At 33.7% G+C, this 23461-nt stretch overlaps 1 protein-coding gene across 2 annotated transcripts in view; it reads left to right on the top strand.

The window, feature by feature from the left end:
- Positions 1–856: 856 nt before the first annotated feature.
- LOC149425031 (lachesin-like) overlaps positions 857–23461 on the top strand; it is a 267174-nt gene continuing 244569 nt past the window's right edge. The window contains exons 1-2 of one of the 2 annotated variants that reach the window (XM_089650917.1): positions 857–988; positions 2403–2693. In XM_089650917.1, coding sequence (XP_089507043.1) covers position 988; positions 2403–2693 — 292 coding nt within the window. In that variant the 5' untranslated portion in view covers positions 857–987. Of the gene's footprint in view, positions 989–2290; positions 2694–23461 lie in introns of both variants that reach the window. The other variant, XM_089650918.1, reaches the window with a different exon arrangement.

Here is a 23461-nt window from a genome sequence, read left to right as displayed (position 1 = left end):
AAATGAAGTAAAAGACTAGGGCCTCAGGTGTTTGTCACAACACAACTGCCGGAATAGAAAAAAATAATAATGAATTTTTGATTCATTAACTTAATAGTAAGGAAAATATTACTTAATGGGTTTGAAAGCTAACCATTAAACATTAGATTTTTTTCAGAGCTTGGAATTAAATAAGTCTGGTAACTTTCGTGGCATGTGATAGCCGCCCTTGACAGCGTGCGGCCAGAAATCCTTAAAGAATATTACGAAAACAGGTCAAGGTCCCGAAGTGTAGGTTTACGCGTGAGGAACATAATACTCTACATACATAATATATCTACGCAATAGACCAAACTGAAGTTTTGCGATCTCGCCCATTTCACATATTGCTTATAAACGAAGCAAAAAGCGCGTTGAAATTTCTTTCTGTGAAAAAATCATCCCTCTCTGTTAACGCTTAATAATATCTTTATCATTATTTTTTTCCATTTTATATTTATTTAGTTATAAATAAAATTATTTTTCTCATTTTTCCGGCATTTTTATAAACTGTACATCTCGAAACATCGAAAGACTCGTCGCACATACCAAAAAATACCGCCGCAAGACGTAGGCAAGCCTTAATGCGAAGATTTCATGTTATCCCACACCGCCTCGCTTGTTCTAAGAAAAGCGACGTTACGAACATGCGTACGAAGTAGCATGTTGGCGTCGCGGCGCTTCTTGAAGACGGCCGGGCGTCGGGACGCCCCGCCTTCTGTCGCGCCATTGGTCGGGCCTGCGCAGGCGCGTTGCTTGTCTACGGGCGGGCACATAGAACACACTTCCCCGCGCGGCAGTATTCTCGCGACCTCAGGCCGCGAAGGTTTTATCTACGCGGGGATTCTTAAAGCCCCACAGTTCAAAAGCTGCGATCGCAGGCCGCGAAATATTTTTGCAAGTTTCGACGCGCGTTTACGTTTTTAAGTGTTCGAAAAGTAGCTAAAAACTAACAAAACTGAGTTCAAAAGTAGGATACTATCATATTTATACAATATTTTTGACATCTGATTTTTTTTTAAAGATTCGACAAGTTATTTTCTTAAAAAGCTTTTCTTAAAACTTTGAGAAATATTATTTTAAAAAAATATTCGAAATTATTTAGTTTTCAGTTTTATAGGAGTTTCAGTTTTTATTGTGGTTACAAGATATTAAAGGTACAAGATATAAAAATAATTTTTAACCCTAAATTAATAAGTAGAATATTAAAGTCTAGGGATCAAAATTAAGCACGTATTTTATAATTTTTTTGTATAAACTAGAATTTTTCTGTATGCTCGACCCAAGCGGTACTAAAAATAATAAAGTAAATTAAAAATACCTATTGCAGAATTGACAGTTTATTTTTTTTAAATATCAATCAAAAAAAAAATTATACCTACTTGTAAAATTTATAATGAGAAATGATGAAGGTATGTCCGTTCATAAATAGTAGTAGAGCATATAATAGAGTAGTCGTTGTGGCATTAAACTAAAAAATAAAGTACAACAATTCGGAACGCCGTTCGTTGAAGGTTTCGGGGAATACCCGCCGGAAAACATGCGAAAATCCACCGAAAAGTATTTTACACAGAACTTCTTCAAAATTGTATTACTTGATTTATTACTCAAAACCACCTCTATGTACTCACATAAGAAGCTCAAAGATAATTCAGTTAAATTACAAAATGTGCAGAAATTAATGTTTACTAACAAGTAAGAATCACATGCGTGAACCTCAATCAAATCAAATCAAATGAGCACTTCAAATCATAACAATTTTACTATAAAATATGTTACAAGACTTTGTAACAAATTTGTAAGAGACTTAAATTACGCAAGGAAAAGTAAGGAATTAATCGACAACTAACTTGTATCCAAAAAAAATAAAATGTGGATATTTGAGGATAGCTTTAGCAAAAATGTTGAAATACATACTGTCGTAAAGAAAAATAATGGTGTATTTGTGATGCCAACAATTTTATCAATAATTATGTTACAAAATAAGTTTTCTCGCACGTGAGATTAACTAATTAAATAATAACTCAATTATAATATTCATGAATAATCGAGCAGAAAGCATTAAATAATAAGTAATTCAGTATTGTGTTCACTTTCTACAAACATGTAATAAAAAATGGATGTTAGTAAGAGAACAAACGTTTTATTCTTAGCGACAGACAAAATAACACAAGTAGTTAAGTTATATGTAGGTACACGCTTTTAACTGAAATCAGTATCGAATATTTAATTACAGATTTTCTTAAAAGTATTAATATATTTTATGTTTAAGTTAGCGAAAAAACTACATCATTTTTCGTCTCGACAAACTCGTCAGTGTAACAGACATTTTTAAAACGATTATTTTAATATTCATTTTTTAAGTATGTAATCCACGAATCTAGTGTTTAAACGTTTCTGGATTGTATGGTCCCCGATGAGGAGTGTTTCTCAAATAAATGAGACAAGTGTTAAAGTTATGCGGGACAGTGCGAGAGGTCTCGGCGTGATGCAGCTTCAGAGGGCGGGAGGTCCCACAGACCCCGGGGAGGCCCGGATGTCCAGAGGGGCGGTCAGGACGGCCCTGTGGATGCTCTTGTGGCTGGGGATGGCACTTCACATGGCCGCTGGTACAAGGTTGACGACCACCACAACGGAATTTCCAGAAGGATTTGCAGAAAACGGAACAAACAATGGTAAGTTTTTGAAATTATTGACATCTTATCACAACTACGGAAAAAGCTGGATTTTGTAATATATAACTATGTTAAGTTATTATCAGAAGGAAGATATCAGAGAAGGAGGATATCAGAGAAGGAGGATATCAGAGAAGGAGGAATTTATAAATGAATTGTATTTAAGGAATAAAATTCCATTTTATGAATTAGATTAACAAATATTTATAATGTAACAATGTACATATTAACTTCCATCCATGAATTGTAGGTTTCTCTCATCCTAAAATTAGTTATGCACTCATATGATTGTTCTAATAAGAAATAAATAAAATAATAAAAAATTAAATAAAAAAATATTATTATGATTTGGTGGATCTTAAATGCTCACTGATGACTTTATTTACATTTATGTACCACATATTAATTTTAAATGCCACCCTTTTCAACAAAAAAAACACGGGCACCTTGTCTTTAATTATTTATAATATTATTATTTATTTACTTACACTTGAAGGGAAATGACGCTACGCTGCGCTATATAAATGTTACGTTATTATTATTACAATACGGCTTTTATGAAGTAAAATATACAATTTATTTTTTATATTTTATGAAGAACGAAAGTAGATTTAAGTTATAATAATCTTATAATCGCGCTAACAAACTGATATATTTAAGGATTATTGCATATCTGCATGTACATTTGCTTTTTGAAGCAAGCAATGTAATTCAAGTTAAATACGTCGACAGAGCAAGTTTCATTCGCTACACGATTGAATCTCCGAAAGCAAAAATCATAAAATTAGTGCGAGAAGCAACTACATTAATTGGAGCATGGAGCTTAGTGTTGTATTTATGCGGTACGCGATAATTAACCATACTCACCAGGTCATGGGTGTCTAAATGTCCACCAATGATGTGAAATGATAATAAAATATTATAGAGCCAGGTACGTTGAAAAGTGTATAAAAATGTTTTAAAAGGTTTTAATTGGAAGTATTTATTTTACTTTTGAATTATCAACAATTTGATGATTTTAATGCTAAACTTACCGTAGTTTTAGTAAATTGTGAACTCTCATTTTACAGAACCAAGGACATGCAAGTACAGGAATAAATTCATACTTAAGTTTTATATTTATTTAAGTGAAATTGCACCAGTCTCTGGGCCAAACCATCTGGGGCCAGTGAGTCTGTGGTATCTCCAATTGGAGTATGTTGGCAGGCTGAAGGTAATGGGGAAGGGAAGGAGATGGGGAGGTATAGGAAGGTGGGACCTGGCTATTCAGATATCGTCACCAAACGCGGCCAAAACAATTTCAAGCAACGTTTCAATTCTGAATGATGGTCTTACACAAGGGCGATAAAGGAGTATCTTCCACTCTGAAACGTGCCGCAAATATATTATATATTATTTTAAACTAGTAATTTGTGAAATAACACAAATTAATCAAATAAAATTTCCTTGTGCACGCCAGGATTTGAACCGGCGACCGCCAGCTTGTTAGTTTTGAGGGCGCTACCCGTCGACCACGGAGGCCGTCAAATGTTGTCTGATTTAAACTATTTAATTTAATTTGTAATACCAGAGGACAGCAAATATTTAATCAGTTCAATGAAACTTTTTTCCAAGTGAAGCTCACACTAAAATAACATTTGGATGCTCTTTGAGAAGGAGATAAATTAAAAAAAACGCCTGTAGTAACAATATTTATGAGTCAAAAAACTAATGGAAAAAAAAACACCGGACACGCCACAAATATTATGTGCGAGTCACGAATATTATTCACACGTGTAAAATGGCTCAAATACTAATTCCAAGCATCACATGATTTTTACACGAAACCTAATAACTTACTTATAGTTTACACATTTGTGGTATTTAATTTAATATGGGGGTCGTGAATTGGACACACCACAGTCACAGCGATACTGGGATGAAACATATCTTAATATGGATGTCGTGATTTGAACACCCCACAGTCACAGCGATACTGGGATGAAACTTATCTTAATATGGTGGTCGTGAATTGAAATCACCACAGTCAAAGCGATACTGGGATGAAACTTATCTTAATATGGATGGCGTGATTTGAACATCCCACAGTCACAGCGATACTGGGATGAAACTTATCTTAATATGGTGGTCGTGAATTGAACTCACCACAGTCAAAGCGATACTGGGATGAAACTTATCTTAATATGGATGGCGTGATTTGAACACCCCACAGTCACAGCGATACTGGGATGAAACTTATCTTAGTATGGATGGCGTGATTTGAACTCACCACAGTCACAGCGATACTGAGATGAAACTTATCTTAATATGGATGTCGTGATTTGAACGCACCACAGTCACAGCGATACTGAGATGAAACTTATCTTAATATGGATGTCGTGATTTGAACGCACCACAGTCACAGCGATACTGGGATGAAACTTAACTTAGTATGGATGTCGTGATTTGAACACACCACAGTCACAGCGATACTGGGATGAAACTTATCTTAATGTGGATGTCATGATTTGAACACACCACAGTCACAGCGATACTGGGATGAAACTTATCTTAATATGGATGTCGTGATTTGAACGCACCACAGTCACAGCGATACTGGGATGAAACTTATCTTAATGTGGATGTCGTGATTTGAACGCACCACAGTCACAGCGATACTGGGATGAAACTTATCTTAATGTGGATGTCGTGATTTGAACACACCACAGTCACAGCGATTCTGGGATGAAACTTATCTTAATATGGATGGCGTGATTTGAACTCACCACAGTCACAGCGATACTGGGATGAAACTTATCTTAAAATGTTGGTCGTGAATTGAACACCCCACAGTCACATGGATACTGGGATGAAACTTATCTTAATATGGATGGCGTGATTTGAACACACCATAGTCACAGCGATACTGGGATGAAACTTATCATTGTTACTGTTAATCGCGAAACAATAAATCGAAATGGAGTTAAGCTGCTTTGTTTTGCCCTATTTTATTTTCGTTTTTAACAACTCGAGCAGTAATTCATTGTAATATTCAAGCTATATTTTCAAGAATAATAAATGTAGAAATAAAATTAAAAACAAAAATATGACAAATAACAAAACTAAAATTAAATTGAATGATAATATAGTATTTTCAAAGAAATTAGAAATGAAAATGATCAAATAATATTGAAAAGCACGATTAAAATACACGCAAAAGTAAATAAAATTATAAGATCTCCCTCTTGAAAGAAGTCAAATAACAGAACTCATTACAACTGTATATATCGGTGAAGAGCTCCCAAGTAAAAAAATCAATAAAAAAGCAGCAATGAAATATATGAAACGTAAATTTCAACTCACGTAATCTTTAAAAAAGCAGTACCTAATGAAATATGTGAAGGGTAAATTTCAACTCACGTAATCTTTAAAAAAGCAGTACCTAATGAAATATGTGAAGGGTAAATTTCAACTCACGTAATCTTTAAAAAAGCAGTATCTAATGAAATATGTGAAGGGTAAATTTCAACTCACGTAATCTTTAAAAAAGCAATACCTAATGAAATATGTGAAGGGTAAATTTCAACTCACGTTATCTTCAGAAAATGTAGTAATGAAATGTGTGAAGCATAAATTTCAACTCTTTTTATCTTAAAAAAAATTCAACTCTCTTTATCTTAAAAAATAGTAATGAAATATGTGAAGCGTTAATTTAAACTCACTTAATCTTTAAAAAAAATGTAGTAATGAAATATGTGAATTTTAAATTTCAATTAATGTAATCTTAAAAAAAAAATCGCCCCGTTTCGTATATTGTTTTCAAATTTGCGGTCGTTTGGAGCAATTTATTTTATAAAATGATTTTGGCAAGTTAAAAAATCAACATGCTTGAAAATTCTTGACAGAAAAATTGTCCATCCTCTTAACATAACCTAATCGGAGATGTCATCGTCCTACCGTCTCAACCGGTTCAACCGTCCCAACGGAAGCAGTTGGGACTCTTGCGCTGTACCCACATAGTAAAAAATAAAGCAAAAACATTTTCAATTTGTCTGGTTTGTCTGATGGGCATTCTCAATTTTTAGTTCATTGAACTAGTTCCGAGCATTCTATCAGAGAGGTGGCTATTTTTTGTAAAAGTAGTACCTACATCTACGGAATTTTGACTTGCTCACTTTTCAGTGATGAAATCCTGAAAAACGCGTCTGACTCCTCGACTCCGCGGCTGAAATGAGGACGATAGCCCCGAAAATCTCCGACTTCGGCATTTGGTAAATTTCCCAATTAATTTATTATTTGCGGATATGTTTGGAATTGACCAATCAGTTATCAAATAACACTTAATTTGATTCGCAAGTACGTCGATAATCTAATTGCCAACAATGTTAATTATTTCACCCCTTTTTGGCTACACCGTGTTGAGTGATGAATTTTGGTCATTTATCGGTAAACCCGTGGTTTGTGCGCGCTCGTGAAAAGTACAGAACTTATCAATACGTAGAATGAAAACTATTTATGCCCAGGTAATGGACATTGCATCCCATGTGCTCTATATGTATGCTCTGGTGATGAACGGTGTCCGAAAAGTTGGCTAAATAAGAAAGTAGCGTAAAACGGTTTAATAATCCTAAAATAAATCACGATTTATTTGATTATGCGCTGATGTTCTTAAGTTCAAAGAATTAATAAGTATACAGGTATTTAAAATAAAACAATATGTAGATATTTTAAAGAAATTAAGTATAATCTATTTTTATTATTACCCACTCATGATGTACCAGCTTTTCTAACCGGTTTCGCTCAAGTTTTAATATACTTTTTTTGAAAGATGTTTTCTTACTTTTAGATTGTTAAATGAATTATATAAAGTTTTCAAATGCAATAACGTTAATTAAAATTTAAGAGATAAGCAAATTTCTTGACGCCAGAACACACATTTGTTTTTTTTACTGTTTCACAATTTTGACAAACAAACAGTTCTTCCGCTTCATAGCTAAGATACACAGCAATCACTTTGGTTAACAAAGGAAATAAATATAAAAAAAAATATCACGATACAAATATATTGGAGCCATATTATTTTATACCTAGTAAAATTTCGCAAATTTTAAAAATTAAATTAATTCTGAATTAGTGAAAGACAAACAGCTGACAGATCCATTTTCACAGTTCCCGTGTATATTAATAAACGACCAATGTATCTGAGATAACACTGATGTTTTCAGTATCACGACCATGACACCTCTCTATTCAGGTTATTTCGAGGTTGCGCCTATTTATACAATATAATACAAATATTTATATATTAAAAAAATAACAATATCTGCAATGTCTCTTTAACTCCGGTTAACCTGCTTTTGTAAATAGGAACTGATTGTCGAATCAGTCAAGCTATAAAGTAGGTACCAGCATTATATTAATATTTCCGTATTTGAAATGTGTATTTCTTTTGTTAAAATTATTGACATCTTTAGTAATTTTTCATGATTACTAACGGTGTTTATCCTGAGTAAAAATATTTTTTTTACAAAAACTTTCACACAAAAAAATATTCATTGCTAATTTATTAAGAATCTCTTCACATTATTCGTAATCCGGTCAAAAACAGGATTGCAGGACCTGAACGAATGAATTGATAGGTATCCTGATAAACTTTTATTAAAATACGAGGTCGCAACACGTGTTCATAAAAATCCTAATATATATTATTAATAAATTAACATGGCAAATGCAGGTGCCTGAACACGTGTTCAGATATATCAGGAATTTACTAAATGTTTATCAGCAAACGGCCTACAATCCCGGTATTAACTGAATTACCAATATTTTGGAGAGATTCTTAATGAATAATCAATTTTCATTTTTCTCCGTGCAGCTTTACAAATCCTATGCGCTAGTACTTGATATTTAACTGAAATTTTATTGACAATAGCAATGTATTGTGCCTCTTGGGTGGGATATTCAGAGAATCTTTCGGTTCGGGACAACTGCTTCTGATTACATTTTCCGTTCATTTGAGTAGTATATTTCATTTGTACTGATACTGTATTGAATATAGTGCACCTTACAGCATGGCTGCATTCTTCCAACTAACGATAGCAAACATAATACTGTTTGATTAGTCGTGCACAATAATGAAGTGACCCAATCTATACTGCACTGTGTTTGTCTTAGCGCTCCTTCATTGAGAGGCGCATCACGTGTGGGACAGATCGATGGATAGTTTTGTCCATGCAATCTCGTCTGCTATATTATTCCGTTATTGAGTTTCGCAATCACTGCATTATCAACGTAAATCAATTTGACCAGCGGCGGATTGAGCCGGGTGGAGTGAGTACCGCGGTATACTCGTAGGTGGATTGAGCACCGCGGTATGCCTGAAGTGCAAATATATATATGTAATTTTGGGATATGATTTGTGCAAAATCTCACTCAGCTTAACACCTTTAAAACCATCAAATCCCTTTTCCGCATGAATATTGATGTTCTGATATTATTTTTCGCTAACTTCAGTTACGTTAAGCGTTTATAAAGATGACTGAAGATGGTTTGAAAGGGATTTACGTAAATATGTATGATAGAGGGAGCGCAATAATAAAAAGCAATTCGTAAAAACGCGTCTCCAACTCGTCTTGGAAGGAGTTTATAATTAAATGGTTCTTTTATATTAATCAAGGATTTATTAATACTCCGCGTATTATAAAGGTGACTCGATAGTTGACCTAACTAGTAGCTGGCTAATTGGAATCTGAAATAGTAAGTTTCTCTGAGAGCCTTCCCATTGGCAATGGCGACTACTGGCCACTGGCTCCACCTTGCGGACTTCCACGCAAGCTCTATGCACTGCCATCTGTCAGTGAATCTATGAAGCTCTTACTTCCCAACAATAATTAATAGGCGGAAGCGAAAATATTTAATAAAACATGTTTTATTTAAAATAGAGTAAAAATCTATTGATATTTGAGTAGCATTTAGAAACGCTTTATTCTTTTACCTATAATCTTATAACATGTGCATATATTTTTTATAATTTTCGGACCATCCCTTTCAATTTTTCATATAAAATATCGAGGGAATTTTATTTATGATAACTTTTTAAACTTAGGATCTGAATATAGACTCGTTTTTGTGTAAGACGGCTCGTATGTGGAACGAGCTACCGGGATCTGTTTTTTCTCCTTCATATAATCCGGGCCTCTTTAAGACCAGCAATAATAAATCCCCTTATACAGCCCCTACCTTAACCCGCCTCACAACACTGCCCAACCGGGTGGCGCCATAGCCTGCCTTTACACTGTACAGACAGGAGCGCACCTGTAAGGTGTCACATAAAAAGTGATTATCTTACAAAATGACACACATAAAGAGCTTAAAAATGAAAAGGGCCCAGGGGAAGTATGTATGTAGAAATTCGGCAAAGAATATGTCGGCAGAAATTCAGAATTCGGGGTTTCAATTTACAATTTTTTTATGTATCGTTATTCCATGACAAAGTGAAGAAAAGTGAAGAAAAAAGGGAGACTTAACCTAACCTAACTTAACAAAACCTTAACTAACCTAATCTATTATTTTTTCGTTTTCTGTTTTGTCATTGTTCTGTTTTATCTGGTGTTCATGTAATCTGAAATGTTCTCTAAAGATATTCTCAATACGTGATGTTGAACTGTCTAAAAAACAGATCAAATAATATCTCGGGAGGAGCAAATAGTGTAATATATTCGGTGGGTTTGCATTACTCCTTTTAAAAATTAAATTAAAAAAATTATGGTGAATTTAATAAAGTGCCTCAACAATCCTGATTCTGTGGGGATTATGGCATCCCCAGTTTCAAGGGTATATAATGAAGTTGACAGAAGGTACCGGGTATTCAAATCTTACTACTAAATACGATTTAAGCTATTTTCAACAACGTTTTGTTTTAGATTTCTCTCACCAAGGCAAAACTGAGAGTATTTACCATTCTGGGAATATGGAAACGGTGTCGTCATGACCCTATTGTTTATTCCTCTTGCAATATTATGACTTGTTATGAAGTTATTGCCTGAAAAATTTAGCCATAGCCTTCGCCATGACTTTTTCAAGATACCACACAGAAGAACAGATGTTCTAGCACAGCATAGCTAGACAAGAGGAATTGTGCTGTTGAGAGAAATTTCTAGAACGGTAGATACGAGTATATTAATTACTTTTTAAATAGTCTTAAAACTTTTTCGTACGTCGTTCAACGGGTCGCAGTTGACCATATATTATATATAAACCAAATGCTGTGAGACCCTGCGCAGAAAAGTTCCACACTGAACTGCGCTGCAGACCGTTACTTTACTGGGCAGGGTTTTACAGCACTCGGTTTGCCTGATTGCTCACCGACCTGTGGGACAATGGGCTTAAAGTAAGAAATTTTATGCTATTAAATTTTTGCCACCTACGAACAGGCCCGGCCTTGCCAAGTGCACCAAAAAAAATGACCTATGCTAATTTATTACTTATGAAAATTTTTCACATTTTTACGAAATTTTAATATTTTTGCATTTCGTCATGATATTTTATCATGGCAAATCGCCACCATGATGACATACTGATAATATATTCGAAATTTATTAAAAAATATCAGGGAACCTGTTAATTCATATAATAGTTAGCCCTGCAATCCCGTTTTTACCGAGTCTTAATAAATTAGCAGTAGAAATTTTTCTCCGTGTGGTTTATGCCAAAAAATATGTATCTGAATTTTCACAGTTACCTGCGTAAGTGTATTTGGTTAGTAAATATTTAAAAAGGGTAATGAATTTGCCGTACAAAAATTTACATGATCAAAAACAAAATGATGCAATAAATGATAATGAGGGTCATTTTCGTACTTGAAATTTCACATTCTTATGCTTAACTATTATTTGTATAGAGATATTCGTGACATTAATCAATGGCTAAATAAACTACATTATCGACTAACTTTTCTGATAATTGGCACGCTATCATAGTCATAGTGTAAACTATAAAGCCCCCTGCTCTTCCGAAATAGTGATTTTTTTGTTTGTTTGTAATTTTAGAATTTAATGTTGTCTTAAAAAAAGGTTTCACTGGAATAAACCTTCCAGAAGATCTGTTCGGACTCTTTGCATATTGTTCGGACACATCAAGCCGGATGGAGCTATTTATAGATGATGATACCTATCACGTTCAGAATTGGTCGCAACGTTGGTCGCGAATACGTTAACAGACAACTACTCGGAATTGTATAAATTTTCCCGGTGGCGAACGTGTTGAATGGAAATCTCATGCAGCCTGATGAATTATTGCCAAACATCTCATGTACAATGGTATCAACTATGCCGCTCGGTCCACACAGAACGGTAGGCACACTGTACAGCAGGGTGGGCCGTGGAAATCATTGGCGAATTTAAATAAGAGGTCTCAATAATTACGCATTCGGAAATATAAAAAAAACTTCCCAATTGCTTCGAACTGGTTTGTTAGTCTGATGGAAATTGGAGAGCGGAAGGAGATAAGAAAGGATCCTGTTACTATTAGTTAACTCACCAAATTAAAAGTTATCTAATCCGATTATTGTAAAGAATCAAATTAACAAAACAAATCTGATATAATTCTGTTAAATATTTTTGCTTCCAGCTTATCAGAAAATATACCAATTGAAATTAAGCTTGTAGAAAATCGTACAAATTGTAAAAAAAATTATACATATATATTTGTAAGCTAGCCTGTCTCGACAAAGGATTTCCCTAGTGAGACAGGTACAGCAAAACATTTATGTAAACCCTACATAAATATATGGTTTAAACGGCTATTGTCATTTGCAGCATTATTTCGCTGTTGAAAGATTTTGTTTCACTAGGGCAATACTGAGAGTTCTACCAATCTACTCTGGAATGTGCCGAAAATATACTATTATTATTTTGTATGAGAATGTGAAGCATCATATTCTTAAACATTAACTGTTCGGTCACTATCCGTCAATACTTTTGGCCCTACACCAAATATACTTTTAAAGAATATTACATTATTTTCTTTAGAAATACTGATTTTTATTTAAGGACAAAAACTACATTTACGAGTAGGTATATCGCATATTTATATAGAATCCTTCACAACGAACACCTGCCTAAAGTGGTAGGAAAGTGATTTTTGGTAGCATTCAGAAATTAGAGATTTAGACTACAACCAAACAAAAAAATATGGACATGCTATTTTTTTCAAACTCAAAACGCTGTAACGTAATTATTTTTCAAAATAGTGTACCGGACAGCATAGGCTTATTACTTAAAATGATATGAATAATAATTTGTTTATCTGTTCTGGTACGATGACTCATCTTGATAATATTCTTATAACCGTACACATGCCATATTGTCTTTGCAAGGAAAGAATGTATTTGTTTCGTCCAGGCTCCCGTTCATTCCTTTTAGATATAAGAATAACTAACCCCATCAACACATTCTAGACACTACACTTTTAGGTCAATAAATAGGGAAGCAACTGGCCCAACCAGTCAATTGTTCTACGGCATTGGTGAAGTCTGTTTTTCATTTGCAAATCCTTACCCAAGGTACCTTTTAAAGGAAACCGGCATTTACAGTAAATGTCACTGGCGTGAGTGTCCAATATACTTAAGGTTTCTTCATTTGAATTACCAGGAAGAAACATACACATATAATGTGACAAAATCGAAGTTCATTAGCGCGCAATATGGAAGAATTGAGTTTCGCAACGCTACTACAGATATTGATAGTATCTTTTATAGTTCCCACTACTTTGTCTCCTAAAATACCGCTGAAGTATAATAAGAGAGTGGAAAGCATTTAGGAAAAGGATTGTTGCTCCACAAACAGCCAGCCGAGGAATAAAAACGCATAAGGCGTAATAAGAATAAGGTTTTAAGTAAGTATTGGAATACATAATAAATAACCTACCAGATGAGGTTAAACGAGAGGCAATTTACACTTCATTGTAATATAAATTATTTAAAAACAAAATAAATCAATAATTCTGATGAAAATTTGAAATAGGAGACACAAAAAATAATAATTATCAAGGGAAGTATGAGATTGGTAAAAACGACTAAATTAAACAAGATCTCGGTAGCTCAATTGGTAAAAACGTCCAGTCCAGGATAGACTGGATGTTCTGAAATCGAGCCTCAGTCGCAACTGAATATTTTTGTTTTTGGGTCTACTTCTGTTTCACATTTTCATTGAGAAATATTTATATTGTTATTTTAAGTTAAAAAAATATCGTAATTTAAAAATTTTCGCAACATCACTTCAAGCGACGGACAGTTTAAAGTTCTATTAAATGAACAAATAAAAATAAAGTTTTAATCTATGTACACGCAAATAACGAGACCCCTGGGATTGAGATATCTCAAATGCTTATAAAATAGTATACATTGAGGGCCCACCCTAATGCACAATGGTACCAACTATACTTGGTTCATACATAAAGTTGTACAGCCTCCCCACTGTAGTCAGACCTTATTATAATACATTTGACAGCGAGTATCACTTCAAAATATCAGCGTCGATTTCCCGATAGTTTATTTATAAGGATCTACTGGAGATTTTAGAAATCTCTTACTGTGATAATTATTATTCCCAGCTTGTATGAATTGATGATAATTTGGACACCCGAATTTAAATGTTTTAAAATAATTATCTTTGGGGATTAGTGCTTTACCGAGTATAAATCATTAAACTTGGTCGTTCATAGTTGTTCAGTTCTCATAGATCATAGTATTGCTTTTGGAGAGAATCTATCTATCTGATAAAATAAAGGAATATTGAAAACTATCTGACGTGTACCCGGCGTTAGTCGACTTTTCCCTACTTTTAATAAATAAAATAACCATGTATCATACCTATATATATATATATATATATATATATATATATATATATATATATATATATATATATATATATATATATACCTACCGGAACATATTCTCTAAATGATAGTGAAAACCCTAACGGAGTAACTGGAATGTTGTGGAATGCTCTCGAATACTCTCGAATGTTCTGGACTGTTTCCCGTTTGAAGGGCGTGCTTTTGAAATATACGGGTTGGAAGTTTCGCCCTCTAGAAATTTTTAGAACAGTCCAGAACATTCGAGAGTATTTGAGAACATTCCACAACATTCCAGAACATCCCGAAACGTTCTGGAATGTTGTGTAATGAATAGGAATAGTCTGGAATGTCCGAGAACATCCAGGAATATTCCAGATCATAATGAACTAAAAACGGGATTACAGGCCGTTTCCTGATAAACTTTTAGTAAATTCGTAATCGTGACAATACATTGGTATCTCTCAATAGTGTAAAACAAATTCACTATCAGCGTCTTTCGGTTTGTGCTCTTAGTTCTTCAAAACTATGCAACGGAATTTGATAGGGTTTTCACTATCATTTAGAGAATTTTTTCCGGTAGGTTTATATATTTAATACATGAATATTTTATTTAATGAAAGTAGAGAAAGGTCGAGCAACGCGTCTAGTACATCAGATATATATATTAAATACAAGTATTAAGCTTTTCACGAAACAGGAATATTAATATTAATAATTTTATGTTCACCTACCGCGGAATACGTATATATGTAAATACCAATAATCGTCATGTTTTGCAAAAAGGGCTATAAAATTTTGCAAATTAAAAAAAAAAAATTATACCTTCCTCACAGAAAAAAACTAAACCCTTCCACACACTTTTCCACAAAAGATCATCTTGTCAATCCACATTATGTAAGTGCATTATATAAGCGTAATGAATACAACACAATACAAGAACAACACGTCAACACACAAGAGATTAAAAGGGAAAATAATTCACCGACTCCAGATATTTTCATATCAGAGGGTACGGCTCGGTGGAAATCCTAACTGTACCTATAAATCCTACTGATCCCTCAATATAAATATTTAAAAAATCTTTCGTAATCCTTCATGTATTTAAAATGACTGATTTTATAATTTTTATATATAAATTCTTTGATAGATCTAATACGCCTAAATTTTGAATGAGAGAGCTAGGTATAATGCCTATAGCCGAAATAACAAATGGTAATATTTTTATAGTCTGAGAATGCCAAATTCTTTAATCTCATTTCCTAAACATGTTTATTTTCTTATTTTTTCAGAAACAGATATTTCAATATTACAGGCATTTGGAATAGCGACATCAATGATATATTTTATTTTTTAAAATTTTCATGTAAAACTATATTAACTCTCTATTTATTATGACTAATTAGTTAGTATAGTTTTATCATAATATATTTTTTAAAATTTATTTTCTAAAAATGAATTTTGTTCATATTCATAATATGATACTATTTAACGGCAGTCAATCAAATTATGTTTAATTACCAAATTTTGGTGAATTATTTTTAAAACTTGATTGTGCTTAAATATACTTGGACGGCGCTAATACAGAACATCCCGATATAATATGTTCTATAGTTTCCGGAAAAGCCTAACATTTTCTACATAATCAATAATTTGATTTTGGTCTTTGATTATACTCGTATGCTTCCTATAATTTTTAGTATTAATTACTATACAGAATGGCAAGCATAGATCCTTCTATTTCTGCGCTCAACTCTCCAATACTCAACCATTTGTTTGACGAAAATTTGTCAACATACGTTTGGTTGAGAAAATTGAAGATTTTAAATGTTTTAATTATTATTATTATTACTTACGCCTTTTTAAGAATAGGAGAGTTTCGATTTTGAAATAATCGATCATTTCAAAAATTTTATATGGATTACACATATCATTTGAGTGAAAAAGAATTAAACGTTTTTAAAACATAACGTCATTGTAAAACTTAAATGGAAAAATAAAAATAAAACTGGATCATTGAATATAGGCACTCAAGGGTCCGAAGTACGCGCTATGTCAAGTGTTGAGCCGTGTGACATTATTTTGACAGGCTTTGGCAGTTTGGGCGACATTGCCAAGGACAAAACACGTTAGTGGCCATTAAACACCCAGTGGCGTACCCGCGATCCTTTTTATGTCTCCACAATGGCCCCCATCCAGCCGAGACAATGGGGCCCTAAACAAAACATTTCTCCCCCTGCGCGCGCACCGCTCCGGCACTCATTAAACATTTGGTTTAAAAAAACCGGGATAATAATTTGTTTGAAATGTTTCGGGTACTTGGTATTTGATGCTTGTAATGTCTTCCTTTATTCGGCTTTTTATATTCATGAGATGCTGTCGGATTTCATGGCTTTGTATGGTATTTTCTAGTTGTTTGCCTTCATATTAAGTAGCTTCCCGACAATTCAAACAATTTGTTCGTTCTCAAACAGGCCTATATACCTATGGATGCTATGTTTGTACCTATCAAACAACACACTCCGTTGATTTTGTTTTTTTTGTTCTTCTCTGATTTGATAAGCTTCAACGTAGATTTCGTTATTTTTTATTGTGACACCAAATAAAATATCATCTACCCGGAGCCAGTGAAACTAGTCCTATCTGTTTTTTGGGAATTTATGAGGCTGATAAAAGTAGGGAAGGGGGTAGAGGATCAAGAGGAGTGCTAGTAAGTACCTACCTGGTTATTGGGTACCAGATCTGGTCTCAAAAGATATATTTCTTTCATACGCTTACTGGATTTTTTTTATTGTCTGTAGTGATGGTAGGCACTCCAAGGGCGTTATAAAGCCCGGGCTTAGTGGAAAATACAACAATATTATTTGCATTATTTCGTTTACGAATAATAAGTTGTAAAGTAGTTCCGAAAAAACTTTCTAATACAATGTTTAACCCCCCTCTCTCCCATGTCCCTCCCGAGGTTCGAACCCCTCCCCCCTTACGGTCGAACCCCACCCCCATGTAAATGCTATATCTACGCCACTGCGTAAAGCACAGATTTACATTTTCAGAACTTGATCATTTTCAAGGCCTCGTTTTTGTTAAAAATCACTTTAAGGCATTGTAAAATGAATACAATAAAAAATATTATTTTTCACTAGATCCATTAATTCTAGTATAATTACTAGATAAACAATGATATTATTTTATTTTTAAGACTTACCCGCTGTCGTATTAAACATTTACACAAATAAATTTGGTATTCATCACGGTACCTACTGATGAAATATGATGGATTATTTTCATATTTAGAAAAACGCGTCGAAGGTACAGGGTGCACAAGCCTAATTACAAGGATTACGTTATGGAAGAATGTATCGAAGAACATGGTGGCTAAACCGTAACTGCGACAAATCTAATAAACCGTTTTGGGATGAGAGAGGCTACTGCAAAATCGATATTCACATTTGTCGGGTAAATGGGGGACATGCGGACATGTGACGTGGGCAAAAGTAAAACTTTTAATGATTTTTATCAATCAGTTTATTCCCATTTAGCTAATGATTTGATTACTAAAAACCTTTTTTGTAATTAATCTCTCATTCCTGTTTTTTGCGTTATATTATAGAGATCAGGGGCGGCTTCATAAATGTACAGTAGAAAAAAAGAGGCGCAATAAATTGAATAAAACTAATTCAGACGAGTTTAAATAAGTTGGGAGGTGGTGATGGTAAGTTGTGCTCACTACCTTATTTTGATCGAAATTTCATCGCTCATTTAATTTAACTGTAGGATTAAGTGAACGATAAAATATTTTATATACTAAATTTCATCGCTCATTTAATTTAACTGTAGGATTAAGTGAACGATAAAATATTTTATATACTAAATTTTATCGCTCATTTAATTTAACTGTAGGATTAAGTGAACGATAAAATATTTTATATACTAAATTTGGGAGGCATGTTTGGGTACCGCCACCCGGGAACCATTTATTGAATAACCAACACCTCTGTCATAGGTCACCCCAAGTGGTGCGTTAAGTTTGGTGATTTAGCAGGGGTGCTCGGGTTCATCGGGCGAGGTGTGTTCAGGATACGCCTGCCCACCACCTACGTGGTGTGCCAGATTGCGAGAGCCTGGTTTGGGGAGACCCTTTGACCTCTCCAACTTGTCTCTCTTAAATCATCGCCTTGCGCCGCAGGGGGAGGAATAGATCATTCGTCCGTCACTATTGGACATACTAATCCCTAGATTATTACCCACCCCTCAACTCTCTCGCTGCAGCAGCTGGTCCAGCTTCTTCACCACATAGGATTATTGCTGCAGAGCCTTCATCCTCTATCTTCGCCGAACGTCACAGCGGTGCTGCCAAGGTCTGTTATCTATGTGAGGATATTGTGTGAGCGCTTTATTAGCAGCAGACACATACCTGGACAGGTGACGAACCTTGTGCTGGCACTGTTGGTGGACGCGGTGGACTCTCTCGCTGCAGCAGCTGGTCCAGTTTCTACACTACCTAGGATTCTTGCTGCAGAGTCTCACCTATTTCTGCTCTTCATTTTACTTAACTTAACATCAATTCATTTTTATTATTTTTTGTAATACCTGCATCAACTGTAAAGCGCCCCTGAGGTGATATCTCACAAAAGCGGCGCTATACAAATTATTCAATATTATTATTGTACCTTTTTCCTTCCCTCAACTTCTTCTCCTTCCTTTCCTTAAAAAGACACGCCTCACAGCATCCCCAAATATGACATAGGCTCTGAGGGAAATTATTTTCCTCAGGGACTCCTGTGTGAGGTTAAAGTAAAAAAAATATATGTTTTTTTTTTTTTTTATCTATTTCATGTAAATGTATAGATTTTTTTATAAGATAAACAAGATATAATATATAAAACGAGTTTTATAGTTTGTCGTTGTCCCTTACAGAAACTAGACACATCTAGACCTTTTTGCTTAGCGTGGAATGCTCCCAAACGTCTGGAACCAGTGAGACTATGACATCCTCAAAGTTAAAAGCGACGCTCGTTATATTCTACGTGTTCATAGATGGCGTTAATCACTTTATTTTATGAAAACTCCCTTTTTGTAAGGTATTGTTTACAAATTTTTTGTTTTCTCCCGTAAATTCGTAATTTTACTATTAATAAATAGTTTTGTTTGTTTAAATAGGCACGCAAATACAATATTAGGTTGAATCATAGACACAAAATTGTATTTGTATGCCTTTCTCGAAAGCATCAAGTGTTTTTTTTTTAAATTCAATTGTGTATTTGAATGCCTTTCTTGAAAGAATTGTGTCTTTGTACGGATAAAACTATCTATTCGTATTCATATCGCGTATGTACGGGCGCAAACAAAAAATATTCTTAATATTGTAAAGCATAACGTGCAAATAGCGTATTTTAATAAAATAATTAAATTGACATGTAGATTCTAACGAACGAACGTCGCGTTTAACCTTAAGGCGATGCCATACGTAGTAATGCAAAATCATGTGTGAAATGTTTCAGATGCTTTATTTAAATACTGCGAGTAGAATACATCCTGGCCTTTGAAATAATCGAGTATTTTTTAGATAAATCTTTTTATAAGACCAGAAAAAAATAGTGTAAAGGCCAATGAAAACTGCTTTAAAGTTCATATTCTCCTACTTACGAACCCGTTTTCGGTTATGATTTTATTGTATAATGTGGCAAATTAAATTATTTATAAAATGAGCGAAAAAAATATATTTATACCTGAAGATCCACAAAATAAAATGAAAGGCACTTTTTGGCCATGTTTTTTTCTTGCATAAAACAAAACAGGCGGATGGTGTTAAGTGGGAATTTAAACCTTATCGCCATCTTTCATCTGAGTGTACCAACGTAATATTTTAATATATGAAAAAAAAACATTGTTACTTACTTAAGCTGCAGCTCTCAAAAAAGGTGGTTTTACATTGATCGGAGTTCGATTCTCAGCTGATCAATTTTTGTAAAATGAAAAAAAATTAAGTAAGAATGTTTTTTTTCTTGTATTATTTTTTACTGGTGATATCTTACTCGGAACTCTTTGGAGGACAGAAATCATCAATTAAGTGATGCCCGTGTTTGATCAATGCTTGATCCAAAATTTCCGAACATAAAAAAATCAAAACACTTTTGCTATAAAACACGTAACTAACGAACATTTTTTATTGACTTATTTATTATATATAGTTAAAGAAATATAAAAAAATCACTTAAAAACTAAATAAATATAAGATATGGAACATAAATATACTTTAATTTTTTATTTAAGAAACAAACAGTCATTTATATATTTAGCATAAACAGCAATTATTTACGATATTATACCAATAATGTTTCACTAATTCTAGTCGTTGATTCAATATTTGCACCTATGCAATATGTTTATAAATAACAAAGAAATATAAGAATAAACATTATAAGGAATTACAAAATGTTATAAAAACAATTAAAGACAGTTAGTAGTAAGACAGTTTTCGCATGATTATAATAAAAACAATAAAATAAAATAAGATGATAGATGATAAAAAATTAATTTATCAGTTTAGTAAGTTGCATTTTATATATTTTCAAGTTACACTTGAAAATATCTACATCTCTAGAGGCATTGTGAGTTTTACAGATACGTCATATTAAAGAGTTTTGCGCATATTTGGCTTTACAGTGTAGTGTTCTAAATAAGTCGTTCGATCTGGTGTTGTGTCCAGGGCAACGAAATACAATCTTTTCTAGCAGATATGATGAATCAACTAGACTGTTTACGATTTTGTATAAGAATTGGGCATCCAAAATTTTTCTGCGTTTATATAAAGCGGTAGGGTCAAACCGATGATCACTAAAGCTATACGATAGATGTTTAATAAATTTGGATTGGATATTTTCAATACGATCAATGTATGTTTGATATTGAGGATTCCAAAGGACTGAGGCAAACTCGAGTTGTGACTTTACATATGACATATATAGCAGAATTAGTGTATGTGCTATAGTAAAAAGCTTTGTAATGCGTGTAATAAATCCCAATTGTTTATAAGCTTTTTCTAAAATATGTTCCATATGGTCCTTAAATAACATTTTATAATCTAGCTGTACTCCAAGATCTCTGATTGATTCTACTCGTTGTAGGGGTACATGGTTTAGTTTGGAAGTATAATTAATCGGCTGTTTTTTACGTGTAAATGTTATAACGTTACACTTTTCTGTATTTAGATAAAGTTGATTGCTATCGAAATATTGTTTAATTTTGTTTACGTCTTCTTGTAACAGGTTACAGTCATCTGTGGTGTCAATAAGTTTATATAATTTCATGTCATCTGCGTAAAATAGGAGAGAAGAATGACTCATAACACGTTTCATGTCGTTTATATATAATGTAAACAAGAGAGGACCTAAATGGGAACCTTGAGGTACCCCTGAGTGAATAGTTATAATTAGTGACATGTAATCGTTTAAGGCAACAGCTTGACTTCTATTTTTAACATAAGAAGAGAACCATCTCAGAAGATTTCCACATACACCGATTTTCAAAAGATTATTTAATAGTAGGTATGTCGTGATTTAATTTTTCAAATGCCTTTGAAAAATCTGTATAAATGGAAGCAACCTGTTTCAAATATCCATAGAGTTGAGAACAAAATCAGTAAACTGTCCTAGATTCGATTCAACAGATCTGCCTTGAAAAAAAACATGTTGGTGTGGGCTAGTAATAGTATTTTTGTATAAGTTAAAAAGATGGTCATGTACGTTTTTTCCATGATTTTACTTAAAATACATAGTTTAGAGATAGGTCTATAATAAATAATAATACATATATAACAATCATAATTGTACATGGTAGAACAATATCAAATATAATAATATCCTTACGAAAGTCAAATCAAACGAAAAAGTTTTATCAATTTATCAATTTAAAAAATAAATTATTAAATTTATTATTGTGCAGACGGACAGATTACCCAATGATTTGCGTTGCAACGATGAATGCACCGAGCAATGACCGTAAAAGTGGCCTGGGGTTTATAATATGAAATAGCAGATAGCAGATAGCAGATAGCAGATAGCAGATAGCAGATAGCAGATAGTATATAGCAGATAGCAGATAGCAGATAGCCGTATAACAATCTACATGCTGCCGCTGAGTGGAGTAATTTTAGCAATTCTCATCGCCGTAAATTATCCATACAAGTGTATTATACCGCCATCCCATAGCGGCCACGGGGCATGGCTGGCGGGAACGGACAACTGCGGGGCAAGGAGGGTATGGTACGAGAATGCACTATTCACTGAATGCAGCGTATGAGCAGTACCAAGGATAACACAAATTTAGGATTAATAATTTGATTATATAGAATGTGGCTTGCTAAAACCCTTCAAGCCACAAAACGAAAACTTTACAGGACACGATAAAAACGAAAAAAAACCTACTAAAAAATCTCAAAGTTATATACAAGTGGTTATTATTTGTTTTACAAAATGTTGATGTCTAATACTGCAATTCTATTGATAGTTATCAGAGATTAGTTGTAATTTCATCGACGATTTTATGAAAATATTGTAAAAAACAATGCATAAAATTACCATATAAGCGATTTTTTTCTCCATAAATCTACACAGGGTACCGGGGAGAACCCTACAGGGATAACGACATCTTTGGGGATGCTGTGCAAAGGTTTTTTTTAAGGTAAGCGAGACAGGAACTTCTGTAAAAAATAAGTATAAATCGATCCCTCCCATTGCGATGCAATTTGCAAGATCGAGAGAATCCGGCTGGATATGTCAATATGTTTAATTCATTCGGCCTCTCCCGATTAGGCCCGCCACGCAGCTTGTAAGCAGATGCATCCACCACCAAAATATGAACAAACCTTACACCACGAACCTGGGCCTCCTGCTAAGTCACCAAACATACCGAACCACTTTGGGTGACCTATG

This window comes from Hesperophylax consimilis, chromosome 3, assembly GCF_061612785.1.
Source record: "Hesperophylax consimilis isolate HC1 chromosome 3, BYU_Hcon_1.0, whole genome shotgun sequence".
NCBI lineage: Eukaryota > Metazoa > Arthropoda > Insecta > Trichoptera > Limnephilidae > Hesperophylax > Hesperophylax consimilis.
This window is presented reverse-complemented; position numbering and strand designations above follow the sequence as displayed.